General features: G+C 37.4%; 1 protein-coding gene across 3 annotated transcripts; it reads left to right on the top strand.

Annotated features, from left to right (window-relative positions):
* The first annotated feature begins 336 nt into the window (after window positions 1–336).
* LOC5573299 (tyrosine-protein kinase transmembrane receptor Ror) lies at window positions 337–24,353 on the top strand. Of its 3 annotated transcripts, none has more exons than XM_021843374.1 (7): window positions 337–560; window positions 14,140–14,700; window positions 20,251–21,309; window positions 21,372–21,576; window positions 21,634–22,346; window positions 22,404–22,729; window positions 22,784–24,353. In XM_021843374.1, exons 2-7 carry the CDS (start codon window positions 14,603–14,605, stop codon window positions 23,734–23,736), a joined length of 3,354 nt encoding a protein of 1,117 aa, XP_021699066.1. In that variant the 5' UTR covers window positions 337–560; window positions 14,140–14,602; the 3' UTR covers window positions 23,737–24,353. The 3 variants fall into 3 exon arrangements, with proteins under 3 accessions (XP_021699066.1, XP_021699067.1, XP_021699068.1); XM_021843375.1 differs by having other exon boundaries at window positions 337–656; XM_021843376.1 differs by lacking the exon at window positions 14,140–14,700 and having other exon boundaries at window positions 338–560.
* Window positions 24,354–26,448: the final 2,095 nt, after the last annotated feature.

Here is a 26,448-nt window from a genome sequence, read left to right as displayed (position 1 = left end):
GGAATAGAAAAAAATGATCTTAATCGTGAGAATTTCATGATGTTTAATCTGTTTTGTTATGTTATACAGTGAAATACCCGACTAAAAGTATATTAAAAAATAACGTTATGTTGATTGTTGCTTAAATAATTCAGATACAAATTTATTAAATAACCACGTACTTGGTTCGACAATTTTTTAAATAAAAAAAGGTATTGTTTCATAACAGCTAAACGCACCTAATAACACAGTATATTATAATATACTGTGGCAACAGCTTCAGATATAACGTCATCGTTCGCTCTTACCTTACCATTCACACTACCATTCTTTATTGAGCATACTATACAAAGTTCGCTGTATCATTCATTGAAACCAATCCTGCCAGTGAGTCGATTGTCAATTCTCGTTGAGTACACTGCTCCGCTAAGCCCGTCGCTCCGATAAACAAAAGCTTACACAAAAGCATTCCTTTCCTTATGAAAAACATGCATTTCGGTTTCGAAAAGGAGCTCGTCGAGTGTTAGTCGTGTCAGAAAGATGTAACTCCGCGTCGTGAGTGTGAATTTTGCGCGAAAAAGGTGATTAGAGTCGAGTGCAAAATCGAATCGAAAAATTTTTATTCAGCTTTTCCTGCAAAAAAAGGAGGAACGACCCGCTGGCTGGAAGCAGTATTGGTGGGCGTGTATTGCATAAAAAGCATAAAAACATATACAAACCATCAAAACATGCAACTGGAAGGCATGGCTCGGTGTTGGTGTGATGTAGCAGCATGTACACACAACACAGGGCCTGTCAGTTCTCTCTATGAAGTGTTGTTTCGGAGCCGGCGGCAGAAGTGCTGCGAGGGTGGTGGCATGCGGGAACCAACCCGGGAGCATCATGACAGCTCAGTACAACGTCAGTGTACCGACAAATTTTGGTCCGTGGTACTGTCAAACTCAATGAAATCATGGAGAGTGCTCAAAATAGGGCGTAAACTAGAATTATGCTTGATGGACATAAAAAAAGTTTTACAATTTTTGTTTGGCATTTGTAATATCATTATAACCGAGTGATCACCAAAAAGCGATTCTCTGAAAGGATTTGTACGGTCATCGAGAAGATTTTGTATGGCCCACGAGCGAGTTTTGAATAGTGGTGTGACGTAGTCCGCATGCTGTACATTGCTTATAGTAGCCGATCCTTTGTTTACGAAAATATGTTTTGACCACTTGGCAATTCAAAGCAAGACGAATTTGTTAGTGATCGTTCAAATATTACGTAACACAACAGGGGAAGGAAAGGGTGCGTTACGGTCCACACAATAAATTGAAATTTTCCTTACAAAATCTGTAATTTCAGGGAGAGGGGATTTAATTTGGCAAATTTCGTCGTTATGTAATATTTGAATCATCCCTTAGATATTTACGATGATCATTAATTTATGGGAAATTGACTGTAGTTATAAGCTTGAAGTCAATCTGAGATCATATCCAGCTTTTAACTCGCAGTACATTTTCTTTTGCGGATTTGAACACTTTTTTTCTCATACTCACCACCAGATGTCTAAGTTTCAATCAGATAAGCTTATTGGGTGAACTATCCAGCTTTTAACGAGCGCTAATATCATCAAAAATTAGCCCAGTTTTACAAAAAAGAGATCTAGTGATCTGACGTTTGACATGAATCGCTTGATATGGACTTACCCCCCTCCGGTGCACTAAATTAACTCAGTCCAAGAATTTTGGTACTTGATCGAAACACATGGGGAGCATTAAAAAGCGTGACCCGATAAAGTGTCAATATTCTTGAACTTATCACACCGGTGGACAAGTCAATAGGCTAGGGGAAGTGGTTCACCTAGCATGAATGAGGGATGAACTTATCGCTGAGAAAAAGTAGATTTTGTATGAAATTTGACAAGTATTTCAATGACAGATTCATCCTTGTTCATCCACTTCTCCTAGCCTATTGACCGGACCCAAGCCAAACGTCAATTTCGTTGGATCCCTACCAGAAAGTAAACTAGCTTTTGGCGGCAATAACTGCTTTTAAAAAACTGGATAGTTCATCCAATGGGACTTATCCACGGTCTTCTTTTCTTGTCGATTTTTTTTCCGATCTAAATATGTTTACATAAAATGACATCCGCACCAACATGAATGTTCACCGGATGGACAATGCGTGGATGAATGTGCAACAAAATCGTTTATTTTTCTGTATACATCGCCCGCAGTAAAGGTTTTCTTCTCGCTGAAAGTTGCAGCGTGACGTCATCGTACAGTATTGGAAAAAACATTTGCCACTTTTTCGATTTTCCATACAAAATGACCAACTTTGATAAACTATATCTCAGTTATTTATGGACCGATTTGAATGAAATTTTCACAGAATATCAGACATAACTTGAATTTTAACATATATTTTTGAATGATTTTTCCAATCACAAGTTGAAAAGCAGTAACGGTTTGACTAAAGTGAATTTTTTGATGATTTTTAATACTTGACATAACTAAACATATTGAAGGAATAGCTTCATGGTATCTTCAGCAAAGTTGTAGATTTTGACGAGATGAATAAGTTTGTTGAAGACAGTTTTTGTGTAGGGCTATTAGATTTTGAGATAAAAAGTTTTAAATTTTTCGTCAAAAATTACACTTTAGTCAAACCGTTATTACTTATAAACTCGTGATTGAAAAAAATATTCAAAAATATATGCTAAAATTCAAGTTATATCTGATGTTCTGTGATAGTTTCATTCAAATCGGTCCATAAATAACTGAGATCTAGCTTACCAAAGTTGGTCATTTTGTATGGAAAATCGAAAAAGTTGCAAATGTTTTGTCCAATACTGTATATTAGTTCATAGGCTTATTTGATTGAAACTTAGACCTCTGGTGGTGAGTATGAGAAAAAGTGTTCTAATCCGCATAGAAAAAAGAATTATCGCTTTGCGACTTGATTCGATCTCAAATAAAAAGACAAGGACACCGTCTTCAGGCATATAGCTGCCAGTGATGGAAAGTGGCGAACGCTTCATCTGAACTGGAACAAAAACAAAACCAAACGTTCCCGAGCGTCAGAGCACTGGCTTACTCGCATCTGTCGACTCCCGAGTAACTGAAGCAAAAAGTGATTCGCGAACGTGTTCGGAGCTGCTCAGAGTCATATTGTGCTTTTGGGAAAAAAGGTGCTTACCCTCCGAGATTTATGGTTTTCAATGGCTTTTGACTACAAACTAGTAGTTTACTATCGATATGATGGTTATACAATTAATTTGTCTGTCAAAACCATAATAAATCAAACCTTGCTCGGTTACTCGCGAGTAAACGCTCGCGAGCTTGTTGCTACTTCTTTTGAAATGTTCTCCCGAGCAGACGGGTGCGGGCTTACTCACACCTAGCCAGATCCCGAGTCTGTGATGTTTGTTATGCGTTGGTATACACTCGTGAGCTGCTTCGCGATGCAAACTTTTCCAGCACTGATAGCTGCACGGACTCTAACTTAACACTAGACAATGGACAATAATGCTCCAGTGGCACATCCGTGAAACATTCCTAACGAAAAGTTTCAATGGCTGAATCGGGAATCGAACCCACACCCCATGACACGATGCGCTTAAATGCTTGACGACACTAACCGCACGGCCACGAGGCCCACAATATTTTATTTTATTTTGTGTTACGGCCAGCGCTTTCTTTTTAGGGCATAAAAGCATCCACAAAATAAGTTAGGCTGTATTGTAGGTAATTTATTATGGATTACTTTCCCGCAAAACGAAGCACTAACATGTCATTTAATCTATTCACCGAACGAATTGGTGCGCTCTTAAGTTCATTCGGTGCTTAAACTTGATGATTTTATTAAATTTATTTCCATTGGCAGACGAAAATATCAGCCTCGCCCTTATTTCATTTCATTCCATTCGTTGTGTTGCACCCGTTAACAACGAAACAAAATTCCGATCTGCCATAGTGAAAAATTGTGCCGGCAGCGGTGGATGGCCTCATTGTTTACGTTGCAAGTAGGTACGTGAAAATTGCGTTATCTGTCACTTCGCGGGGGGGTTGGCGGGAACAGAGGAATAACAGTCATTGGCGGCAGCCGTTACCCGACCGCTACTGAAAACAAATCTGCTTTCTTATCTCATGTTGGCCGGGCCCCTATGCATCAGCGAAGATTTAAGTGGATTTGATTTTTGATTCAGGGAGATTTTTCACTAATAACGTTTAGTTCATGCTAATAAATCCACCACGGATGTGGACAAATGTTTCTAATTTTATAAAATATCACTTTTGGTACTCTTAGAGAAGATGGTTATATTTATAATTTCAATATTTTATTGTAATATTTCTATTCGTTCGAATGCATTATGTTGGTAAATGCGTTAGTAGTAATGTAAGAACACGTGCTCAGATGGGTATTCCAATATCAATGAACTTTATTGTACGTCCTATTGCTAAGCAATTATTCTAGTCAGTTACTGGAATCAAATACAAAGTAAGTAGATCCAAGAAGTTAAAGGAAGTTTATGTAATCGTAGTCTAATTGCTATGAGAAAGAGTAGAAAGAAAATAGACATTTTATTTCCATTTTGTATTTGAATGTAGGGGATAAAATTGGATGCATGAATGATAAAAGTTTCAAATCCTTAGGTATGCAAAAGACCTCAGACCATCGAAAAGCAAAATGAAGGAGAATCATCTCAGTTCGTTCGGTCTAAACTAATCTATCATGAGATGAAGGAAGTCCCCTGAATCACATGATGGAGATCTGCCTCAGTTCATTTGATATTCCAGTCGAGGAATTGATTTATATCATACATTTTGATTGAACGCATGGTGATGGAAAATGGAAAAATTTCCTAAACATATGCAAAAATAATTTTGAAATTTCTAATATAGATTGTATTTTTTGTTAACAACCATACGAACGATATCAAACACATTTAACCAAATAAAAAAGTAATGAACCTCCCAATAAATTATGATATCAAAATTATCGAAACCCAGTTCGTACTATATTAAATTTTCTATTGAGTTTATGCTGTAGAAAGTAGAATGTTTATTCTAGACAGGAACCAAGTGAATCTTTTCCTTGTTACGGATCTGCTACGGCCTTATCCTTAGGCTTACATAATCATTGAGTTTATTTAAAACTTCATCATATTTTACATGGGTTACACTATAATGGTGTTCATAAAGTGTTTGCCAGTTACAAGTTTGGCACATTTGGCATTTCTTCGTGAAAAAAAACACTTTTCCAAAAATTCAAACGTGATAATTTTAAAGTCGATTCATCGCTTCAATTGAAAAAACGAAGCATCCGTGTCCGAATCAACCTATGGAGTACGTAACATTTAATATTTTAAGTTTTATAACCCTTTATAGGAAGTTTTCGTGATCGATTGATGATAAAACCTATAGCTCCATCAATATTTCCAGATCATTTTTTATAGGCATTTTTATGACTAAACAAACCATAAAGAGGTTTTTGAATTCATTTCAAATAAAATCAATAAACTGTTGAAATCTTTTCGAAAAAATCTCCACTTTTTTTTTTTTTTTTTTTTTTTTTCTTTAATTTCTTTATTAGTATCATTCCAAACATTACATTCATTTCTTATATCTAGGTGTTCTGTGTTATTTGACAACACTATCATCCTAATTTGGTAAAACAAATTTAAGATTTAATTAACATTTTGTTAACAACATATTACATTTCATTTGCCGTAGCAGTTCAGTTTTTTTTTTTACAGGTGAGTTGATTTCACCTGCTTATAAGAGAAAAAAAAATGTTTTTAATATACTTAACCTAACTTAACCTAAACATATAACGCATTAATCGTGGCAATAGAAGATTGTAACGATTTTTGCCTGAAATTATTAATGATTGTATTTGACATTTGTTCCAATGTTTCAACATTGGATATTCTATGTAACTCATTGGTACTATACCAGGGAGGAAGCCTCAGAATCATTTTCAAAATTTTATTTTGAATTCTCTGCAGAGCTTTCTTCCTGGTATTACAACAGCTAGTCCATATTGGTACAGCATACAACATGGCTGGCCTGAAAATTTGTTTGAATATCAAAAGCTTGTTCTTAAGACAAAGTTTTGATTTTCTATTAATAAGGGGATAGAGACATTTTACATATTTATTACATTTGGCTTGAATGCCCTCAATGTGATTTTTGAAAGTTAAATTCTTATCTAGCATGAGCCCTAGATACTTAACTTCATCTGACCAATTTATTGGAACCCCTCTCATCGTGACAACATGTCTACTTGAAGGTTTCAAATAAAGAGCTTTTGGTTTATGTGGGAATATTATTAGTTGAGTTTTGGAAGCATTAGGAGAAATCTTCCATTTTTGCAAGTATGAAGAAAAAATATCCAAACTTTTTTGCAATCGACTACAGATGACACGCAGGCCTCGTCCTTTGGTGGAGAGGCCTGTGTCATCCGCAAACAAAGTTTTTTTGACATCCCTGAGGTAGCTCAGGTAAGTCAGATGTGAAAATATTGTATAAAAGTGGTCCCAAAATGCTGCCTTGGGGAACACCAGCTCTTACAGGAAGTCTTTCAGATCTGGAGTTCTGATAATTAACCTGAAGTGTACGATTTGACAGATAACTTTGAATTATTCTAACAATGTATGTTGGAAAATTAAAGTTTTTTAATTTTACAATCAAACCTTCATGCCAAACACTGTCGAATGCTTTTTCTATGTCTAGAAGAGCAAGACCAGTAGAATAGCCTTCAGATTTGTTGGAACGGATCAAATTTGTTACACGTAAAAGTTGATGAGTGGTCGAATGTCCATGGCGGAATCCGAACTGTTCATTGGCAAAAAATGAATTTTCGTTGATGTGGACCATCATTCTGTTCAAAATAACCTTTTCAAAAAGTTTACTGATGGAGGAAAGCAAACTGATTGGACGATAGCTAGAAGCTTCTGCAGGATTTTTGTCTGGTTTTAAAATTGGAACAACCTTAGCATTTTTCCATTTGTCAGGAAAATATGCTAATTGAAAACATTTGTTAAATATATCAACTAAAAATGATAAGCTACTTTCTGGAAGTTTCTTGATGAGGATGTAGAAAATTCCATCATCGCCAGGAGCTTTCATGTTTTTGAATTTTTTAATAATAGTTCTCACTTCTTCCAAATCAGTCTCCCAGGCATTTTCGAAAACGTTCTCTTGATTGAGAATATTTTCGAACTCCTGAGTAACTTCATTTTCAATTGGACTAGTAAGTCCTAAATTAAAATTGTGCGCACTTTCAAACTGCATAGCAAGTTTTTGAGCTTTTTCGCAATTAGTTAGTAATAATTTGTTTTCCTCTTTCAATGCCGGTATTGGCTTCTGAGGTTTTTTCAAGATTTTAGATAATTTCCAAAAGGGCTTAGAGCCAGGGTCCTATTGAGAAATTTTATTTTCAAAATTTTTGTTTCTTAATTGAGCAAAACGTTTCTTGATTTCTTTCTGCAAATCCTGCCATATAATTTTCATAGCAGGATCGCGAGTGCGTTGAAATTGCCTTCTCCTCACGTTTTTAAGACGGATCAAGAGTTTAAGATCATCGTCTATAATCACGGATTCAAATTTTACTTCACATTTTGGAATTGCAATGCTCCGGGCTTCAACAATGGAATTTGTTAAAGTTTCAAGAGCATTGTCAATATCAAGTTTAGTTTCTAAAGAAATGTTAACATCAAGATTGGAGTCAACATACGTTTTATATACATTCCAGTCGGCTCGTAAATAATTGAAAGTGGAGCTGATAGGATTGAGAATCGCTTCTTGGGATATTTGAAATGTAACAGGGACATGATCAGAATCAAAATCAGCATGAGTAATCAGTTGGCTACAAAGATGACTAGAGTCGGTTAAGACCAAATCAATCGTAGATGGATTTCTAGAAGAGGAAAAACATGTGGGGCTATCAGGGTATTGAATTGAGAAATATCCTGAAGAGCACTCATCAAATAAAATTCTGCCGTTGGAATTACTTTGAGAATTATTCCATGACCGATGTTTGGCATTAAAGTCACCAATGACAAAAAATTTTGACTTATTGCGAGTCAATTTACGCAAGTCAGTTTGGAGCAAATTAACTTGCTGCCCAGAGCATTGAAAAGGCAAATAGGCAGCTATGAAAGTATATTTACCAAACTGTGTTTCAACAGAAACACCTAAAGTTTCAAAAACTTTAGTTTCAAATGATGAAAACAGTTGATGTTTTATACGCCTATGAATGATGATTGCAACTCCCCCACATGCCCCATCAAGTCGATCATTACGATAAACAAAAAAGTTAGGATCTCTTTTGAGTTTAGATCCAGGTTTGAAATACGTTTCGGTAATAACTGCTATATGCACGTTATTAACCGTAAGAAAATTAAACAGCTCATCCTCTTTACCATTCAGAGAACGAGCATTCCAATTTAAAATATTTAAATTATTATTTGGATCCATTAGAAAAACGTAATCCAATAACAATTTGATTTGTAAATTTTACACCTACTTGAACTGCTTCAGTCATAGTGGTGGCTTTTAACATTGCATCAATCATTAGATTCAATTGTTCAGTTAGAAAATTAAAATCAGAGGCAGACATGTCATGTGATTTCCCATTGGAATTTCCGGTAGACGAAGAAGCGGAGTTACCTATGGCGGTAGGGTTTTTTCCATTTGATTTGAAACAAGTGGAATGGGTACCCATGGATCGAACAGGGGAGGAGTTCGAATTTCCTGCTACGATATCGGCAAAGGATTTACCGTGGGTAGATACATTCGAAATAGAAAGATTCGAACGGCTACCCGACGGATTAAAATTAGTTTGTGAATGAGCATGATTATGATCTTCCTGATGGGTATGATTGATGATCAAGCGATCGTTAACTGAAAAATGAGCATTGTTCGATACTCTACCAGGCAAATTCCGGAAACGACCGTTATCGTAACGGATATTATCTTTCATCTGCCTGGCACGAGCCTCAATGACCTTTTTGCGTGAAGGACAATTCCAAAAATTGGACTTATGGTTAGCCCCGCAATTACAACATATGAATTTGGTGGTATCTTCCTTCACTGGACAGACGTCTTTGGCGTGAGAAGAACCTCCGCAAATCATGCATTTAGCATCCATGCGACAATTTTTTGTACCATGACCCCACTTTTGGCACCGACGGCACTGAGTGGGGTTCTGGTAATTTCCTCCAGGTTTCTGGAAATGTTCCCATGTCACACGGACATCAAACAAAAGTTTTGCTTTTTCTAAAGCTTTAATATTATTTAGTTCTTTTTTGTTAAAGTGAACTAAATAAAATTCTTGAGAAAGCCCTTTCCGAACAATGCCAGATTGGGTTCTCTTTTTCATAATGATTACTTGGACTGGGGAAAATCCAAGTAAATCATTTATTCCATTTTTGATCTCTTCAGGTGATTTATAGTCACTTGAGAGACCTTTCAAGACAACTTTGAACAAACGTTCAGTTTTGTCGTCATAAGTAAAAAATTTGTGCTTCTTCTCTTCAAGATGTTTGAGAAGAAGCTCACGATCTTTAAGAGTTTCCGGCAAAACGCGACAGTCTCCTTTCTTTGCGATTTGGAAGGAAACCTTGATTCCCCTAATGAAGTTCAAGATCTCCTGCCTAAATCCCCCAAATTCGGAACAACTGACCACGATAGGCGGCACTCTTTGCTTCCTCACTTGAATCAAAGAGCCTGGGCTAGAGGCTGCTTCGATTTGGTGTTCGGAAAATTTGTCTAGAGCATCGAACTGATTGCTCATTTCGATACAATTATTCATTTCACCCTTGGAAGAAAGTTCGCATTCCGGAGAAACGTCCTTTTTTTCCATTCTTGCCACGTGTAGTGACAGTTTTAAAACCCACTTTTTTGGAAGGAAGTAGTGAATTCAGAGATTCACCCTTCCTTTTGTTTGTTGTTGATACCATGTTTAATTAATAAACGAAAGAAGACGTGACCTTCGAAAGGTTTTTTCCCAAGACGGTGTCCAAGAAGGATTACCACCGCTAGCTTTCGCCAACGGGTCCAACGAAAAATCGAAGGCACGGGTCCAAACAAGGATCGTAAAGGGATCAATAGTAGAAAAATAGTACTGAAAAGTACTGTTTTAGTAGCACTGAAAAGTACCGTTTTTAATTTTAGCACTGAAAAGTACTGTTTTTGTAGCACTGAAAAGTACTGTTTTATTGCTTTAGGTAGTTTTTAAGAAAACTTCCAAGAGCAGAGAGAATTCGTGTACGCACAGCACGAAGGTACGATGCGCACTGAAATCTCCACACTCTATAAGAGGTCTTCAAGCCCATTTTAAGAGCAGTAGCAAAATATGTAATTTTAGTTTTAAATACAGTTAACTATCCCTTACTTGAAATTCTGTATCTCGATATTTCCCCTTAACTCGATGGAATGCGCGATCCCTTCAATCTACCATGCTCCGATACCTCTGTATGTCGATACCTCTCTTACTCGATGTTCCCTAACTCGATACGATCTGTTTGAGTTTCCCATGTGAGTTTACCTCTCTAACTCGATATTTTCATAAAAAGTCCCAAATGTCCTCAAACAGTTAAAAAATTTCATGAATTTAGATATTATGATTAAATTGATAGTAAAATTAAGGTCTACTACCCGTTTCTGGGTGATATTTTTTTTTCCAGGCCTTTGAAAAGTGCCACATAGGTTAATGTGGCAAAATTGTATTATTTGTCATGTTAAGGTGAAGGTAAAAATCAAATCGATTGAAATTATACTTCAAAACTTTATGGAGTTTTTGCTTTTCAGTAATAGATGGCATCCGCAACGGAAAATCACTAGCAGTTGCTAATTTATTGCAAGTGAATTCATGCGTAATTTTTAACAAGAATCAAAGTGTATTTGGAACGGTTGAACAACCAAGTTTAAAAATTGATGAAAATGTTGTCATGTGTTATTGCATATCCTCTCATTAGCATTTATCGGAATATTGTAGTTTTTCTGTAATCTGTTTACCGAAATCTCAACGGTAATTCGTACGGTAGACGATTTTTTTGGTAACCGTTTATCGAAGAACGGTTGTGTTCACATTTTCTCTCGAAAACTCAAATTTTCACTAAAAGAGGAACAAAGCTTGACAAAGTTTACCTATCACAAAGCTTTATGTTATCAGACAAGCCATACATTTGCATTTGAACTGCTTCGTAGACACATCAAAAAGATATCGCAGGATCCACCAAAATAAGAAGAGGGACGCAGACGATAGTTCTCACTTAACGCGATTTAAGCTCAATAGGCTTCTTTTGAAAGCGTGGTCTTAAGCCTTTGTTTTGGTTATAATAACATATATTTTCAATACATCAAGTTGATATTTGTAGCAAAAAATGGTTTTTGAAATCTTTCTCCAAAATTTGAATAGATTTTCAAAACTTTGTCCGTTTTAAGTGAAGTGTTCCAAGAAAATGAATCACTCACTATCATGCAGCAAATCATCCAAAAAATCATGAAAAAACTTTATCTGGTCAAATTTTACTAGAAAACCGAATTTTCAATTTGACGGTTATTACCAACGGGATGATATCAGGTATCCAAGATAGTTAAGAGATTACCATTATCAAGATCTAAATCCAAGGCTATTATATGAAGTTTTTTGACATTGAATTGATTGTAGAAGACAAGTGAACATTACTGAATGGAAATAGACATTTTTGATTACACTCAAAATTTATATTACTTAAGAAACTACGAACAATCCTATTTCTTGAGACTGTTTGCCAGTAAATCAAAATTCAAAGCGATGACATTAAGTTTTTACAAGATTAATTTCTTAAACGAAATAAATTTCAAGTGAAATTAAAAATGTCTATTTCTACTCAAACGTGTTTACTTTGCTTCTACAATCAATTCAATGTAAAAAATTACATAATGCTTTAGCTTTTAATTTCAGGTCAAGATACAAAAGCTAGGTTTTCCATTGCTTTGAATTTGGTATTATAGGCACATGAAACAGAGTTTTTCCTAGTTTCTTAGATAAAAAATAAATTTTGAGTGTAATCAAAATTTTCTATTACCTATTTAGCACATTAACTCAACTTTTGCAAGATGCTGAAAAAACAACAAATCATCCCTTCGAATATTTCTTTACAAACATAAATGTTTATTTAACAGGCTTTTACGAAGTTTCCTGGGTAAAACAAATTTTGAGTGTTATCAAGAATTTGTAATACGTGTCCAACATATTTACTTAACTAATATTAACAATGACATTTTGACCTTCCTTAAACCAAATGGTTGGAGTCCACGGCTACAAAGCAAAGCCATGCTGAGGTGTCGATTCCCGATCGGTCCAGGATCTTTACGTAATGAAAGTATCTTTGACTTCTCTGGGCATAGCGTATCATCGTACCAGCCACACGATATACGTATACGAAAATGACAACTTTGGCAAAGAAAGCTTTCAGTTAATTAGTGTGGAATTTCTCATTGAACACTAAGCTGAGAAGCAGGCGTCACAGTGAGGACCGAATTCCAAGAAGAAGAAGTAAAAAAAGAATATCAAAAATCGGTTGGTTCATTATAAAGTTACGATTTTTTTAACATTTTGGGCATTTTTTATGGAAGCCCCTGTTATTGTCTTTCCTCACTACGGCCAAGTTTAGTATTTTTCTTATGAAGTCTACACCATAAATATTCAATTGTGAAATATTATCAAAAAAACATTGCATAGGGGCACCAAAATGTTGTTTTTATAGGTTTGTTAAACATTTCAAATGGGAGCCCATCATTCTTCATTTGCTTTGCTACGACTCTGTTTGAAATTTTTCTCTACAATGCTGGTCTTGAATGTTTCCAACGGTAAAATAAAATTATAATACTTTTGTCTGATTGCTGAGATATGAGCTGTGAACCACGGTAGGGTAGATGTACCAATAGTGGAGGTACTAAGCACGATTGAACTTCATGCAAACGCCCAAATTCAATATGTGCAATTAATGTACATGTTAATGTTGTAACGGGAAGTAACGACTATTGACTTAATTAGAAAAATAATTTCATCGCAGTAATCCACGGCATATCAGTGAAAAACAATGGACCAATGCACGCGTTCACTCGTTGACGTTTGAGCGGTGCCGTGTTATTTACGTGACCATAGAAACAAGTGAATTCGGCACCGCTCAAACGTCAAATTAATGAACTCGTGCATTGGTCCATGGACCTATGCACGGGTTCACTATTTGACGTTTTAGCGGTGCCGTGTTATTTATGGGACCATGGCAACCCGTGAATTCGGCACCGCTCAAACGTCAAATTAGTGAACTCGTGCATTGGTCCATACCTCCACTATGGACCAATGCATGAGTTCACCTATTTGACGTTTTAGCGGTGCCGAATTCACTGGTTTCCATGGTCACATATATAAAACGGCACCGCGCAAATGTTAAATGGTGAACTCGTGCATTGGTCCATTGGTACGCTGTTCCTTTAGCTGCGGTATATTTTAAATTTGTGTTCCTATAGTTGCGGTATCCGATGTTTTCTTAAGGGATCCTCCACTATAGGAACACTTTACCACAACTATCGGTACAAGCAAGTCAAGTTTTAGCAATTTTAGTTATATTTCATCAGTTTTAAAGCAATTTGAACGCTCTTTTCAACTATTCCGTGTATCAACAAACCAATACGTCGATTAGCAGTGTCGGTTCTGTGTTTAATGTAATAAAATCAATGAAAACGGCACTACCGCAACTAACGGAACACCCACAACTAAGGGAACACTTACCCGAACGCTCTTGTTTAGAAAGACATATTTTCACATCCCACTTAAGACTTGTTGTTCCTTGCTACGACTAGCATGTTATCAAGCTTATTCTCAATTGCGAGTTGAAAATACTCATTATTTGATTGTTTCGTAATGGATTATTCACGAATTTTAATAACACTGGATAATAATCCGAATCCACACGAAAAATCTTTCAATTCTTTCCTTCGATAGGCCTTCTTGGTTGGAAAAGCTAAACGAATTAGCATTAGTTTCGAACATTTAAGTTGTTCACAGTAGATATCACGTAAATCTTCATTTGAAGCATAGGGACCACCAAATCGGTCATATTCTAATGAACCCAACATTGCATGCTGCTCATGCTTCCTGTTTTGAATGGATTATGTTTAGGAGCGACAACTGGGCGACACCGGAGACATTCACCGCCAACAAATTCGGAACTGTGCGCAGCAAATCGAAAGAAAGACGAAAGCAGCCCTCCGCTCAACTTCCCAATCTGTATATCGAACCAAAAGTGTGGAGTTCCAAACCGTCAGTGTATGTGTGCTAGTGTAAACGTAGCAGCAGCAGCATCAACAACCAAACCATGCTTATGCTCGGCTGCCTCGACAATAATGGTGTATGTTGGGGGGTAATAAAAAATTAGAAAATCAGTTAGAAGAAAAGCGGAAAAAGGCAGCTCTCGGGGGAAGTAGTGTTGTGTGTTTTATCGCAACAAAAGAGTCATAAAAAGAGTCATAAGACCATCTTTGTATCGGTCCGGTGTATAGTGCAGAAGAATCTTTCTCCGGTGCGTGCGCGGCAAAGAACCTGACAAAAAAACGGTTCTGGTTCGCGTTCCGAACGTGGAACTATGTTAGCAGCTATTTATATTGTGACAGTAGTGCTTTGTTTACATCACCAAGTGACGTATGGAGTGACGACAGCAGCGTTGGATGTGGCAAACAATGGGTAAATGCATTTAAATTAATGACTTGCTTTTAATTTATTAGCAACCAGACTTACGTGACTTTAAGTGTTCTTTATGTATTATTTAACACTTTAGTATTTCTCAAAGCCTTGTGTTCTAGTTTTCGTTTAAGTAGTGTATCATTCATATAACCTACCATCGGTTTCTCTTCCGTAACGGGCATGTGAAGCAAAACATGAAAGATATTGACTTAATGTTCGTGTAATCAACAGCAGATGTTTCATTGCTATCCAAAATTAAGGGGAACAGAATCTTCCATGTCGTCAGAATTTCAATTCACGCTATATCTGAACCAGACGGTTAGGAAAATCGAATTAAGATCGTTTTTTACCGTTTTGTCTCAAATTCCGGACACTCGGTTTTTGTATGGCGATTTTGTTGTAATGTTTAGCTGAAATATGTCACCAAACAACAAGGAAATGGCAGTGCGCATCGTACCTTCGTGCTGTGCGTACACGAATTCTCTCTGCTCTTGGAAGTGTTCTTAAAAACTACCTAAAGCAATTAAACAGTACTTTTCAGTGCTACATTAACAGTACTTTCCAGTGCTAAAATTAAAAACGGTACTTTTTAGTGCTACTAAAACAGTACTTTTCAGTACTATTTTTTCTACTATTGATCCCTTTACGATCCTTGTTTGGATTCGTGCCTTCGATGTTTCGTTGGACCCGTTGGCGAAAGCTAGCGGTGGTAGTCCTTCTTTGACACCGTCTTGGGAAAAAACCTCTCGAAGGTCACGTCTTTTTATTCACTAAACATGGTTGCAACAACAAACAAAAGGAAGGGTGAATCTCTGAATTCACAACTTCCTTCCAAAAAAGTGGGATTTAAAACTGTCACTAAACGTGGCAAGAATGGGAGAAAGGACGCTTCCCCGGAATGCGAACTTTCTTCCATCGGTGAAATGAATAATTATATCGAAATGAGCAATCAGTTTGATGCTCTAGACAAATTTTCCGAACACCAAATCGAAGCAGCCTCTAGCGCAGGCTCTTTGATTCAAGTGAGGAAGCAAGCGTTTGTTCAAAGTTGTCTTGAAAGGTCTCTCAAGTGACTATAAGTCACCTGAAGAGATCAAAAATGGAATAAATGATTTACCTACTAGGATTTTCTCCAGTCCAAGTAATCATTATGAAAAAGAGAACCCAATCTGGCATTGTTCGGAAAGGGCTTTCTCAAGAATATTATTTAGTTCACTTTAACAAAAAAGAACTAAATAATATTAAAGCTTAAGAAAATGCAAAACTTTTGTTCGATGTCCGTGTGACATGGGAACATTTCCAGAAACCTGGAGGAAATTACCAGAACCCCACTCAGTGCAGTCGGTGCCAAAAGTGGGGTCATGGTACAAAAAATTGTCGCATGGATGCTAAATGCATGATTTGTGGAGGTTTTTCTCACGCCAAGAACGTCTGTCCAGTGAAGGAAGATACCACCAAGTTCATATGCTCTAATTGCGGGGCTAATCATAAGTAAAATTTTTGGGATTGTCCTTCACGCAAAAGAGTCGTTGAGGCTCGTGCCAGGCAGATGAAAGATAATATCCGTTTCCGGAATTTGCATGGTAGAGTATCGAACAATATTCATTTTTCAGTTAACGATTGCTTGATTAGGAATCATACAAACTAATTTTAATCCGTCGGGTATCCGTTCGAATCTTTTAATTTCGAATGTATCTACCCACGGTAAATCCTTTGCCGATATCGTAGCAGGTTATTTGAACTACTCCTCTATTCGTACTATGAGTACCCATTCTACTTGTTTCAAATCAAATAGAAAAAAAACCCGTCCGCCACAGGTAACATCAACTCCGCCTCTTCGTCTACCGAAAATTCTAATGGGAAATCATCAGATAATGTACCCACTTCAAGTAATATATCTGCCTCTGATTTTAAGTTTCTAACCGAACAATTGAATCTAATGATTGATGCAATGTTCAAAGCCACCACTATGACTGAAGCAGTCCAAGTTGGTGTAAAATTTACTAATCAAATTGCTATTGGATTACGTTTTTCTAATGGATCCAAATAATAATTTGAATATTTTAAATTGGAATGCTCGTTCTCTGAATGGTAAAGAGGACGAGCTGTTTAATTTTCTTACAGCTAATAACGTGCATATAGCAGTTACCGTTTTGTCTCAAATTCCGAACAGACTCATATTCCGAACACTCGGTTTTTGTATGGCGATTTGGTTGAAATGTTTCGCTGAAATATGTCACCGAATAACATGGAAATGGCAGTCAATTGCAGTTCAATTTTAACGTCTCGTCTAGTTTGAGACCAGTAGAACAGGCTCAGATAAATTTATTTGCGAAATTATTCATTTAAATACGATTTATTCGTGCTGTTCGGAATTTGAATCAAGGTGTTCGGAATATGAGACAGAATGAGCCCAGTGTTCGGCATTTGAATCAAAATGTTGTTCCATACTTTTACGTAAAAACAATACTAAAACTAATTAAATCAACATTATTATTGGTACGCTCAACAGCTAACAGTTAGACTTTGCGGAGAAATAACAATTTACGCAAATATCAGCTAATTTGTGCCAATCAGATGCACTTGAAATCACTGTTGGCCTTAAGTGTTCGGCATATGAGACAAAACGGTATTACTAAAACGTATTTGAAACCTGGATCTAAACTCAAAAGAAATCCTAACTTTTTTGTTTATCGTAATGATCGACTTAATGGTGCATGTGGGGGTATTGCAATCATCATTCATAGGCGTATAAAACATCAACTGTTTTCGTCATTTGAAACTGAAGATTTTGAAACTGTGGGTGTTTCAGGTGAAACACAACTTGGTAAATATACTTTCATAGCTGAAAATTCGTCTTTTCAATACTCTGGACAGCAAGTTAATTTGCCCCAAACTGACTTGCGAAAATTTACTCGCAATAAGTCAAATTTGTTTGTCATTGGTGACTTTGATGCCAAACATCAGTCATGGAATAATTTTCATAGTAATTCCAACGGCAGAATTTTATTTGATGAGTGCTCTTCAGGATATTTCTCAATTCAATACCCTGATAGCCCTACATGTTTTTCCTCTTCTAGAAATCCATCTACGATTGATTTGGTCTTAACCGACTCTAGTCATCATTGTAGCCAACTAATTACTCATGCTGATTTTGATTCTGATCATGTCCCTGTTACATTTCAAATATCTCATGAAGCAATTCTCAATCCTATCAGCTCCACTTTCAAATATTTTCGAACCGACTGGAGTGTATATGAAACATTTATTGACTCTAATCTTAATGTAAATATTCCTTTACAAACAAAACTTGATATTGACAATGCTCTTGAAACTTTAACAAATTCCATTGTTGAAGCCAGAAGCATTGCAATTCCAAACTGTGAAGTAAAATTTGAATCCGTGATTATAGACGATGATCTTAAACTCTTGATCCGTCTTAAAAACGTGAGGAGAAGGCAATTTCAACGCACTCGCGATCCTGCTATGATAATTATATGGCAGGATTTGCAGAAAGAAATCAAGAAACGTTTTGCACAATTAAGAAACAAAAATTTTGAAAATAAGATTTCTCAATTGGACCCTGGCTCTAAGCCCCTTTGGAAATTATCTAAAATTTTGAAAAAACCTCAGAAGCCAATACCGACATTGAAAGAGGAAAACAAATTATTACTAACTAATTGCAAAAAAGCTCAAAAACTTGCTATGCAGTTTGAAAGCGCACACAATTTTAATTTAGGACTTACTAGTTGAATTGAAAATCAAGTTACTCAGGACTTCGAAAATATTCTCAATCAAGGGAACATTTTTGAAAATTCCTGGGAGACTGATTTGGAAGAAGTGAGAACTATTATTAAAAAAAATAAAAAAAATATGAAAGCTTTTGACGACGATGGAATTTTGTACATCCTCATCAAGAAACTTCCATAAAGTTGCTTAACAAATGTTTTCAGTTGTTAAATTTTCCTGTCAAATGTAAAAATGCTAAGGTTGTTCAAATTTTAAAACCAGACAAAAATCCTGCAGAAGCATCTAGCTATCGTCCAATCAGTTAGCTTTCCTCCATCAGTAAACTTTTTGAAAAGGTTATTTTGGACAGAATGAAGGTCCACAACAACGAAAATTCAATTTTTGCCAATGAACAGTTCGGATTCCGCCATGGACATTCGTCCACTCATAAACTTTTACGTGTAACAAATTTGATCCGTTCCCACAAATCTTAAGTCTATTCTACTGGTCCTGCTCTTCTAGACATAGAAAAAGCATTCGACAGTGTTTGGCATGAAGGTTTGATCGTAAAATTAAATAACTTTAATTTTCCAACATACATTGTTAGAATAATTCAAAGTTATATGTCAAATCGCACACTTCAGGGTAATTATCAGAACTCCAGGTCTGAAAGACTTCCTGTAAGAGCTGGTGTTCCTCAAGGCAGCATTTTGGGACCAATATTATACTATGCATTCGCATCTGACTTACTTTAATTACCTCAGGGATGTCCAAAATCTTCGAAAAAGGATCACGTGATTATTGAGCTGAAATCGAATTCAGGTTAACTTCTGCGTTCATGAGTCCTCTCATGGCGTAGGGGTAACGCGCTCTAACTAGAGATCAGGGAGTCGTGAGTTCGATTCTCACTGAGAAGACGTGTTTTCGCAGAACTTCACATCAATTTGTCCATTTAATCCAATTGCAAAATATATGTAATGTTTAGCTTTCGGTACTTGTGGAAGGTTTATTGAAGTGTTGAGATATGTCAAAAGTAGATGATTACAAGTTTTAAGCAATACTTGGATGTTGCTTTTCAATACCGTCTTTAGAATGGGCCTCTTTAGTTGTATGATAGGTTTATGATTGGGTTGGCGTAGGTTTGAAGAGTAACTAGTTCTATAGAATTGGTGCTAGAGAACGCTTGGGAGGACATCGTTGGTGACAGAATGAAAACTTTGCGATCCAAATATGGATCGGAAAAAGATTATTTTCTGATCTGCGCATTTGAAATATGTGATTTTTAAAACTTTGAAAAAATAATGTATTTGGACACATAAAAGATTTTTATTAAGTTTTGAATTGATAATATTATATTGTATGAATTGAACCCAATAATGTATGTCTTATTCTGAATTTAACATGAGCTGATTTTTTAATAAATTTCACTGCGGAACTCGTTTTTGTCTCAAGCATCAAAATACCGCTATTAACTGAATTAAGGGTTGCTGAATTCATTGCCGTTTTCAAAAATATCATAGCACGTCTAGTTTTTGAGAGATTGGCTGTTGAAAATGAAAAATTTGCCCATATCAGCCAACTGGCATGCAAGTTTGCAAGCTAGTAATCTAATTTATTAGCTTAATTTGTCATAGAATTCAAACTTTATGTGTTTAACAATATTTATCAGCAAAGTTCAAAATAGTATCGATACCCAAAAGTTACTTTACGTAATTTTAAGTTAGTTACGATGTGTTTCTTTTCTCATTTCCTTGTTTTGTAGGGTAATAATAAGCTTGAACATTTGTGAAAAACCCAATTTTTTTCATTATACATCCACAGGTTGATTTCATCGGAGCTATCAGCCGAAAAGTTCACCCGTCGGAAGAAAACCGAAAAATTGTCCTACCGGGATGAAGACGAAAAGTTGGAACTTGGCGTCTGCCAGGTCTACAGCGGCACAACCTGTGAAGCATATCTCAAGAACCAGACGGTCTTCATCACACCGGACATTACAATGGAAATACTGGAGGAACGGCTTAAAGCTGCCTATGGCGTGATTCGTGAGTCGAAAGACATGAATGCCAACTGTCGGGTTTATGCTCTACCGAGTTTATGCTATAGCATTCTGCCGGTATGTCAGACACCGGAAAAGACCAATCACCAATATTTTGCGAATAAACGGGCGGCGGAAGCTGTCAAAAGGTACAAATCCAAGTCACATGAGAAAAAAAATAGTCGCAAAATGACGATGAAAGGCACTTCCACGGTGGCCACGACTACAGAGAGACTTAAGGTATATTTCAGTGGAGGAGTGACTCCTAGCATAAATATCGTCGATTTCAACGGAGATATTGTAACTGAGAACTCATTGGATGACGGTGAACGACGGCGACAACGCAGATCGAGCAATCGTAATTTTCTTCAGCTAAATACATACGGCATCGATGACCGTTACTTTTCGTCATTTTCTGCTAACAGTAACAACAAAAAGAATTATCCACCAACAAGAAATACGGAAAATTTAAGACGCATTTGTCGCAACGATTGCGAACTGTTGGAAAATGAGCTTTGTCAGAAGGAATACGCAATAGCCAAGCGACATCCAACGATTGGTCAGAAATTACCTTTGGAAGAATGCGATGATTTACCGCTGCAAAACTCCGTAGATGGAACTATTTTGAATGGGATTGGTGGTTTGGGAAGCTCTGGCGACATGGAGTGTATGAGATTGGGAATTGAAATAGATGTCAACAAAGATGATGACTGTTACTGGGAGAATGGATATAGCTATAGAGGTATTTTAGACAAATCTAACACGGGAAACCCGTGTATGCGGTGGTCGAAATTGATGCGAGAAATATCCAACTATCCTGAGCTTGCTGGACACAACTATTGTCGGTAAATAAATAAAAAAAAACTTTCTCAAAGATCCATAACACTAATAATTATTTTCTTTATAGAAATCCAGGTGGAGAATTATCATCTCCTTGGTGTTATGTTGATCTCAAAAAGACTATGGAGCTCTGTGAGATTACACGGTGCTCGGAAAGGATGTGGCTCTACATTATAGTAGGTTTTGTAGCTTTCTGTACATTGATAGTGGTTATCGTTACAATAGTATGTTGTAGGAAATATAGGAAGCACGGAGTATCCAATATACAAAATGTAAGACTTGAAAACGATAATCAAATACGATATTAACCCAAATATTCGTTATTTTAGATCAACTTACCGAATGCAGATAAAAACATCTATGGAAACTCCCGACACAATTCTCCAATCGAGATGACCTCGTTGATCACTAATCAAAACTCTACCGGTGCCATCAGTCGAAATGTAGAGAATGGAGGTATTCAAGGATTGACCACCGGACAGAATGGAGGCCAAGGTCAAACATCTCAATCTAGAAATAACGGTATAGCAAGAGTTCCTCAGTACACCCTGCAAGACGTGCGATTCGTTGAAGAGCTTGGAGAAGGTGCTTTCGGAAAAGTTTACAAAGGTGAACTGACGCAGAAAGATGGTGAGAAGATTTTTGTCGCAGTCAAGGCGTTGAAGGAAAATGCTAGTGCAAAAACGCAGGCAGATTTCAAAAGAGAGATAGAGCTGATTTCAGATCTTAAACATGATAATATTGTGTGCATTTTGGGGGTTGTACTGAAAGAAGAGCCACTATGCATGCTTTTTGAATACATGGCACAAGGAGATTTACATGAGTTCCTGATTGCCAACTCACCAAATGAAGGAAAGCAGTTGACACAGCTCCAGTTTCTACTCATTTCCCAGCAGATTTGTGATGGAATGGAGTATCTGGCGAGTCATCACTACGTTCATCGCGATCTGGCGGCAAGAAACTGTTTGGTTGGTGATAATTTAACAGTGAAAATTTCTGATTTCGGACTTTCCCGAGACATCTACAGTTCAGATTACTACCGGTAAGTTGATTTTTTTCTAGGATTTTTTAGGGTTTTAATTTTAGTTTTTTTTTTCAGTGTTCAGTCTAAATCCTTACTTCCCGTTCGATGGATGCCGTCCGAATCTATACTTTACGGCAAGTTTACCACTGAAAGCGATGTTTGGTCATTCGGAGTAGTTTTATGGGAGATATACAGCTATGGATTGCAACCGTATTATGGCTATAGTAATCAGGAAGTGATCAATATGGTCCGAGCTAGGCAGCTATTACCATGCCCAGAAGCATGTCCCAGTGCAGTTTATTCTCTCATGGTGGAATGCTGGCATGAGCAGGCCGTGCGCCGTCCAACGTTCCCTGAAATAGGACATAGATTAAAAATTTGGTATCAAGCACAAAAGAGAAGTATGTTCGTAGTTAATTTTGAAGAATGTTTTGGAAAATATGTTCTACTTACAGCTGAGCAAAATGAGCAAAGTTTCAATCGCAAAGGATCCGTCTTAAGTGTCAACAATCAACGAATGTCATCGCAGGGAAATTTGAATGCTATCACACCCTCGTCTTCATCCAGTCATCAGTCATTGAGCCGGAACCCTCAGATCGAAACCCGAGATCAGCCACAACCTCATCAACATCCGCGCAAGCATCATCACTCTCTAGAACGAGAGAAAATTCTTCGCACAAGTCAGCAACAGTCTCAGCAGCAGCCTCACCATCATCATTCTCGATCTCATCATCACCACCACAACTCACTTGAGCGTTCCAACAGCTCTAAAATGGAAGAATCTGAACAGTATGAAACTCAAAGTAATCGTAGCTTCTATCACAATTCGGGCACAAGTCGTAGCAGTAAGAGCATTCATTCGATGCAAGATCAGTGTCAACTACCACAACAACAAGTACCGCATCAACATCATCCCGCACCACAAGCCTACAAAAATTTTAGCCTACCTCGAAAAAGTATAGACAGTAATCTAGAATTCGGGGATGGAGATACAACTGCTGCAAGTAGTCCCGGCACGGGTTACTCAAACCGCGAGTCCAAACGTCCTCCCAAAGATCCTCACCGTCATCATCACCACCATCACCACCACGGATCAGGTCGAAGCCGACGGATGGACAACTCTTCCGGGACTATGTCTATATCGTCGTTGAATAGTGAGGCTGACCTGAACCAACAGATCCAAATGATACCAAAGAATAGTACCCAGTCTCTGGCACAGCCACAAATGAATCGAAAACCTAGCAGCAGTGGTAGCATCCTTAGCGTAGCCAGTGAATCGAATAGTTCCTTTGGTGGCAACATGAACTTTACCAATTTAGCAGTGACTCCGTCAAACGAAAACTCAGTGGCACCTACCGGTCCTACCGGAGGGCTCCCGTTAATGCAGAGCTCTTTCCATGAAGGTTAAAACTCAATGCGAGACTTGTTTTTAACTTTTAATTTATAACACAGTGCATGCATTTAACGTAGTACTTAAGGTAGAGGAAGAGACAACAGGAAGAAGTACGTTTTTAGATAAGCAAAAAGGAAAGTGGTTTTTATTCCAGCTTAGGGATAGGCATGCATAGGACAAATGGTTCGCAAATATCGAGCGCTACATAGATAGACTACAACGAGATGGGCTGATTTTATCTCAATGTGTAACGGTGATCTCTTATTTGGACTTCTAGGTGACAAAGTGGATGACTGCTTTTGTTTGTTCTTGTCAGGAAGTAAAGAAACAAATTTAAGTATTAATTTCAAGCACATCACAAAACGGATTCTTGCTTGAAGACTGATTTAAACTATTTATATCATACATTTCATCCCTAATCCGAGTTTATCGAAAATAAACATAAATATAGCTATAACAAGCAATCATTATTGATTCCTTTAATCAAAATATCTGTTTGAATGTCATTAAACTTTTATTTATGTGTGCAAGGTCAGCCATCCCAAACATATTCTCATCTTTTATGAGCTAAACTTAACACAAAATGAGGCATGATTAAGTGTCTAAATGAAATAAATATAAGTATTACCGGATTGGTCTATTGTCGAAATACGTCATATATCTGAAACCCCATTTCGTTATACTATTGGGTAAGGCTAGTCAAAAGTGCTCAGAACTAGCATTAACCGAAAGTGGTTGGCAGGCATGTATAGGATCATGTGCTTAAGTGTAGCAAGCGCATACCAAACGTTTTCTGAAGAGGCCGTGTGCATCATAGCCGGGATGACGCCCATCAGGCACATCATCAAGTAAAATGTTCAATGCTGCAACCAAATATCACATCCCAGGACAATATAATTCAGAGAATGTGAGTAGATGCCTAACTCTCCGTCGTTATCAACGTACGGTACCGACGGCCACCTCGGTACGACCTACACACTTAAAAAAAAATTACGGATTACGGTGAAATTTCACCGTAATCTCAACAGCTGAAGGTTCGGTGAAAAATCACCGAACAATTTGTAAAATCGATCAACACAATCATAAAGAAAAACAAGAAAATGGTTCAACCGGGACTCGAACTCCCGACCTGGCGATCTGGAAGCAGGCTTGCTACCGCTAAGCCAGCTTACACTGCTTGTAAGTGGTGTGCAAAAACTGAAACAAAAGGAAGCTCATACCTGCCAGAGCGGCTGTCACACGATTTCACAGAAGTTCGGCGAAAATAATGCTTTTACCGAACTATTCGTTAGTATTTCACAGGGTTACAGTAAAATGGTTTGTTTCACGGATTTTTTCCGGTAAAATAGTAGATTTCACCGATTTTCTTCGGTGATTTCACGGATTTTGTCGGTAGAATGGTAGATTTCACAGGAAAATCTGTATTTTTAATGTTTACAGTTCAATTTCGGTGATTTATTTCACAGAATACTGCGATTTATTTTAAGTGTGTAGAGTGGCTCAAGCAACCGGATGTCGCAGCGGTATACGCGCAGCACCTCGAGGCTGCAATACCGGAAGAGGGTGCGTTGGATGAAGCCCTTCTTGAGGACTGCTGGAGAGCAGTGGAGGCAGCCATCATCAATGCAGCTGAGAGCAACGTAGAGTACTTGGAACGGAGTCAACTGAAAGATTGGTTCGACGAGGAATGTAGGCAGATTCTGGAGGAGAAGAACGCAGCGCGGGCAGTCATGTTGTAGCAAGGGACCCGGCAGAACGTGAAGCGTTATAGACGGAAACGGCAACAGCAGACAGTAACAGCAGAAAAGTGGCGGCACTTTTGGGAGAAAAAAAAGCTACCTAGAGGAGACGAAGTGTGAGGAGATGGAACAGCTGTGCCGGTCTCAAGAAACACGCAAGTTATATCAGAAGCAGTGAATCAAATTGTCATCAGAACAAACGAAAAACAAGCAACAAAGCAAGCTCGCTCACAACTGTGTGTCCCAACTTTTGCGGATAGGGATACAATCAAAAGCAAAATAGGGCGATATTCAAAACTGAAAAGGCAATAGATGGCTCTTTTTCAATGGTAGTAAAAACGAAATCCTGAAGCAAAAAAAGCACCACAGAAGATGAACTAAACACAAAAAGTTATGTATTCACTTTACACTTGATTTCTAATCACTACTTCTTTGATTCAGTTTCCTAATTGCAGGCAATTTACGATTTTCATTATTTTCCATACGTTTTGACAGTTCTCCGACTACCATTCTTCCATGCGCTTGTGTTGAAAGTTTGAGAAATTTGAGAATCCAGCGTAGCGCGATCAGTGGGAGGAATACAAACAACAGTGTCGTCGCTCGGCGGCCAGTGAAAGAAACTGAATGTTCGAAAGGTTGTTGCCTGTACTTTTTGCCGCTGGCGCCAACTGTTAGCGGTTATGAACGAAATAAACAGTCGTTACCCTATTGTCATGACAATAACAGGGCGCAACATTGTTGCAACTTTTTTAACTCTCGATTAATCATTTATTTTAAACAAACCCAAATTTGTTTTATGGATGTTGTTCGATAATGTGCCAATGTTTACCAACACGGAGAAAGTTCTCGAAAATTGCAATGCGAAGCCCAGAAAATCGCTGCGATCGTGGTGATCGATCATTGTCATATTCTGTTCAAGTGATGATAAACTGATGTTGTGAAATAAAATTGTTGCAACAAGAAGAGGAGATGACAATGTCTTTGTTGT

This window comes from Aedes aegypti, chromosome 2, assembly GCF_002204515.2.
Source record: "Aedes aegypti strain LVP_AGWG chromosome 2, AaegL5.0 Primary Assembly, whole genome shotgun sequence".
In the NCBI taxonomy this organism is placed as follows: Eukaryota; Metazoa; Arthropoda; class Insecta; order Diptera; family Culicidae; genus Aedes; species Aedes aegypti.
Note: the sequence above shows the minus strand (reverse complement) of the source record. Positions and strands in the feature narration are given on the sequence as shown.

Coding starts and splice junctions, on each gene's coding strand:
- LOC5573299 (XM_021843374.1), top strand. CDS start 14,603: ATGTTAGCAGCTATTTATATTGTGACAGTAGTGCTTTGTTTACATCAC. Junction 14,701..20,250: donor TTGGATGTGGCAAACAATGG/GTAAATGCATTT, acceptor ATACATCCACAG/GTTGATTTCATCGGAGCTAT. Junction 21,577..21,633: donor GAGTATCCAATATACAAAAT/GTAAGACTTGAA, acceptor TCGTTATTTTAG/ATCAACTTACCGAATGCAGA.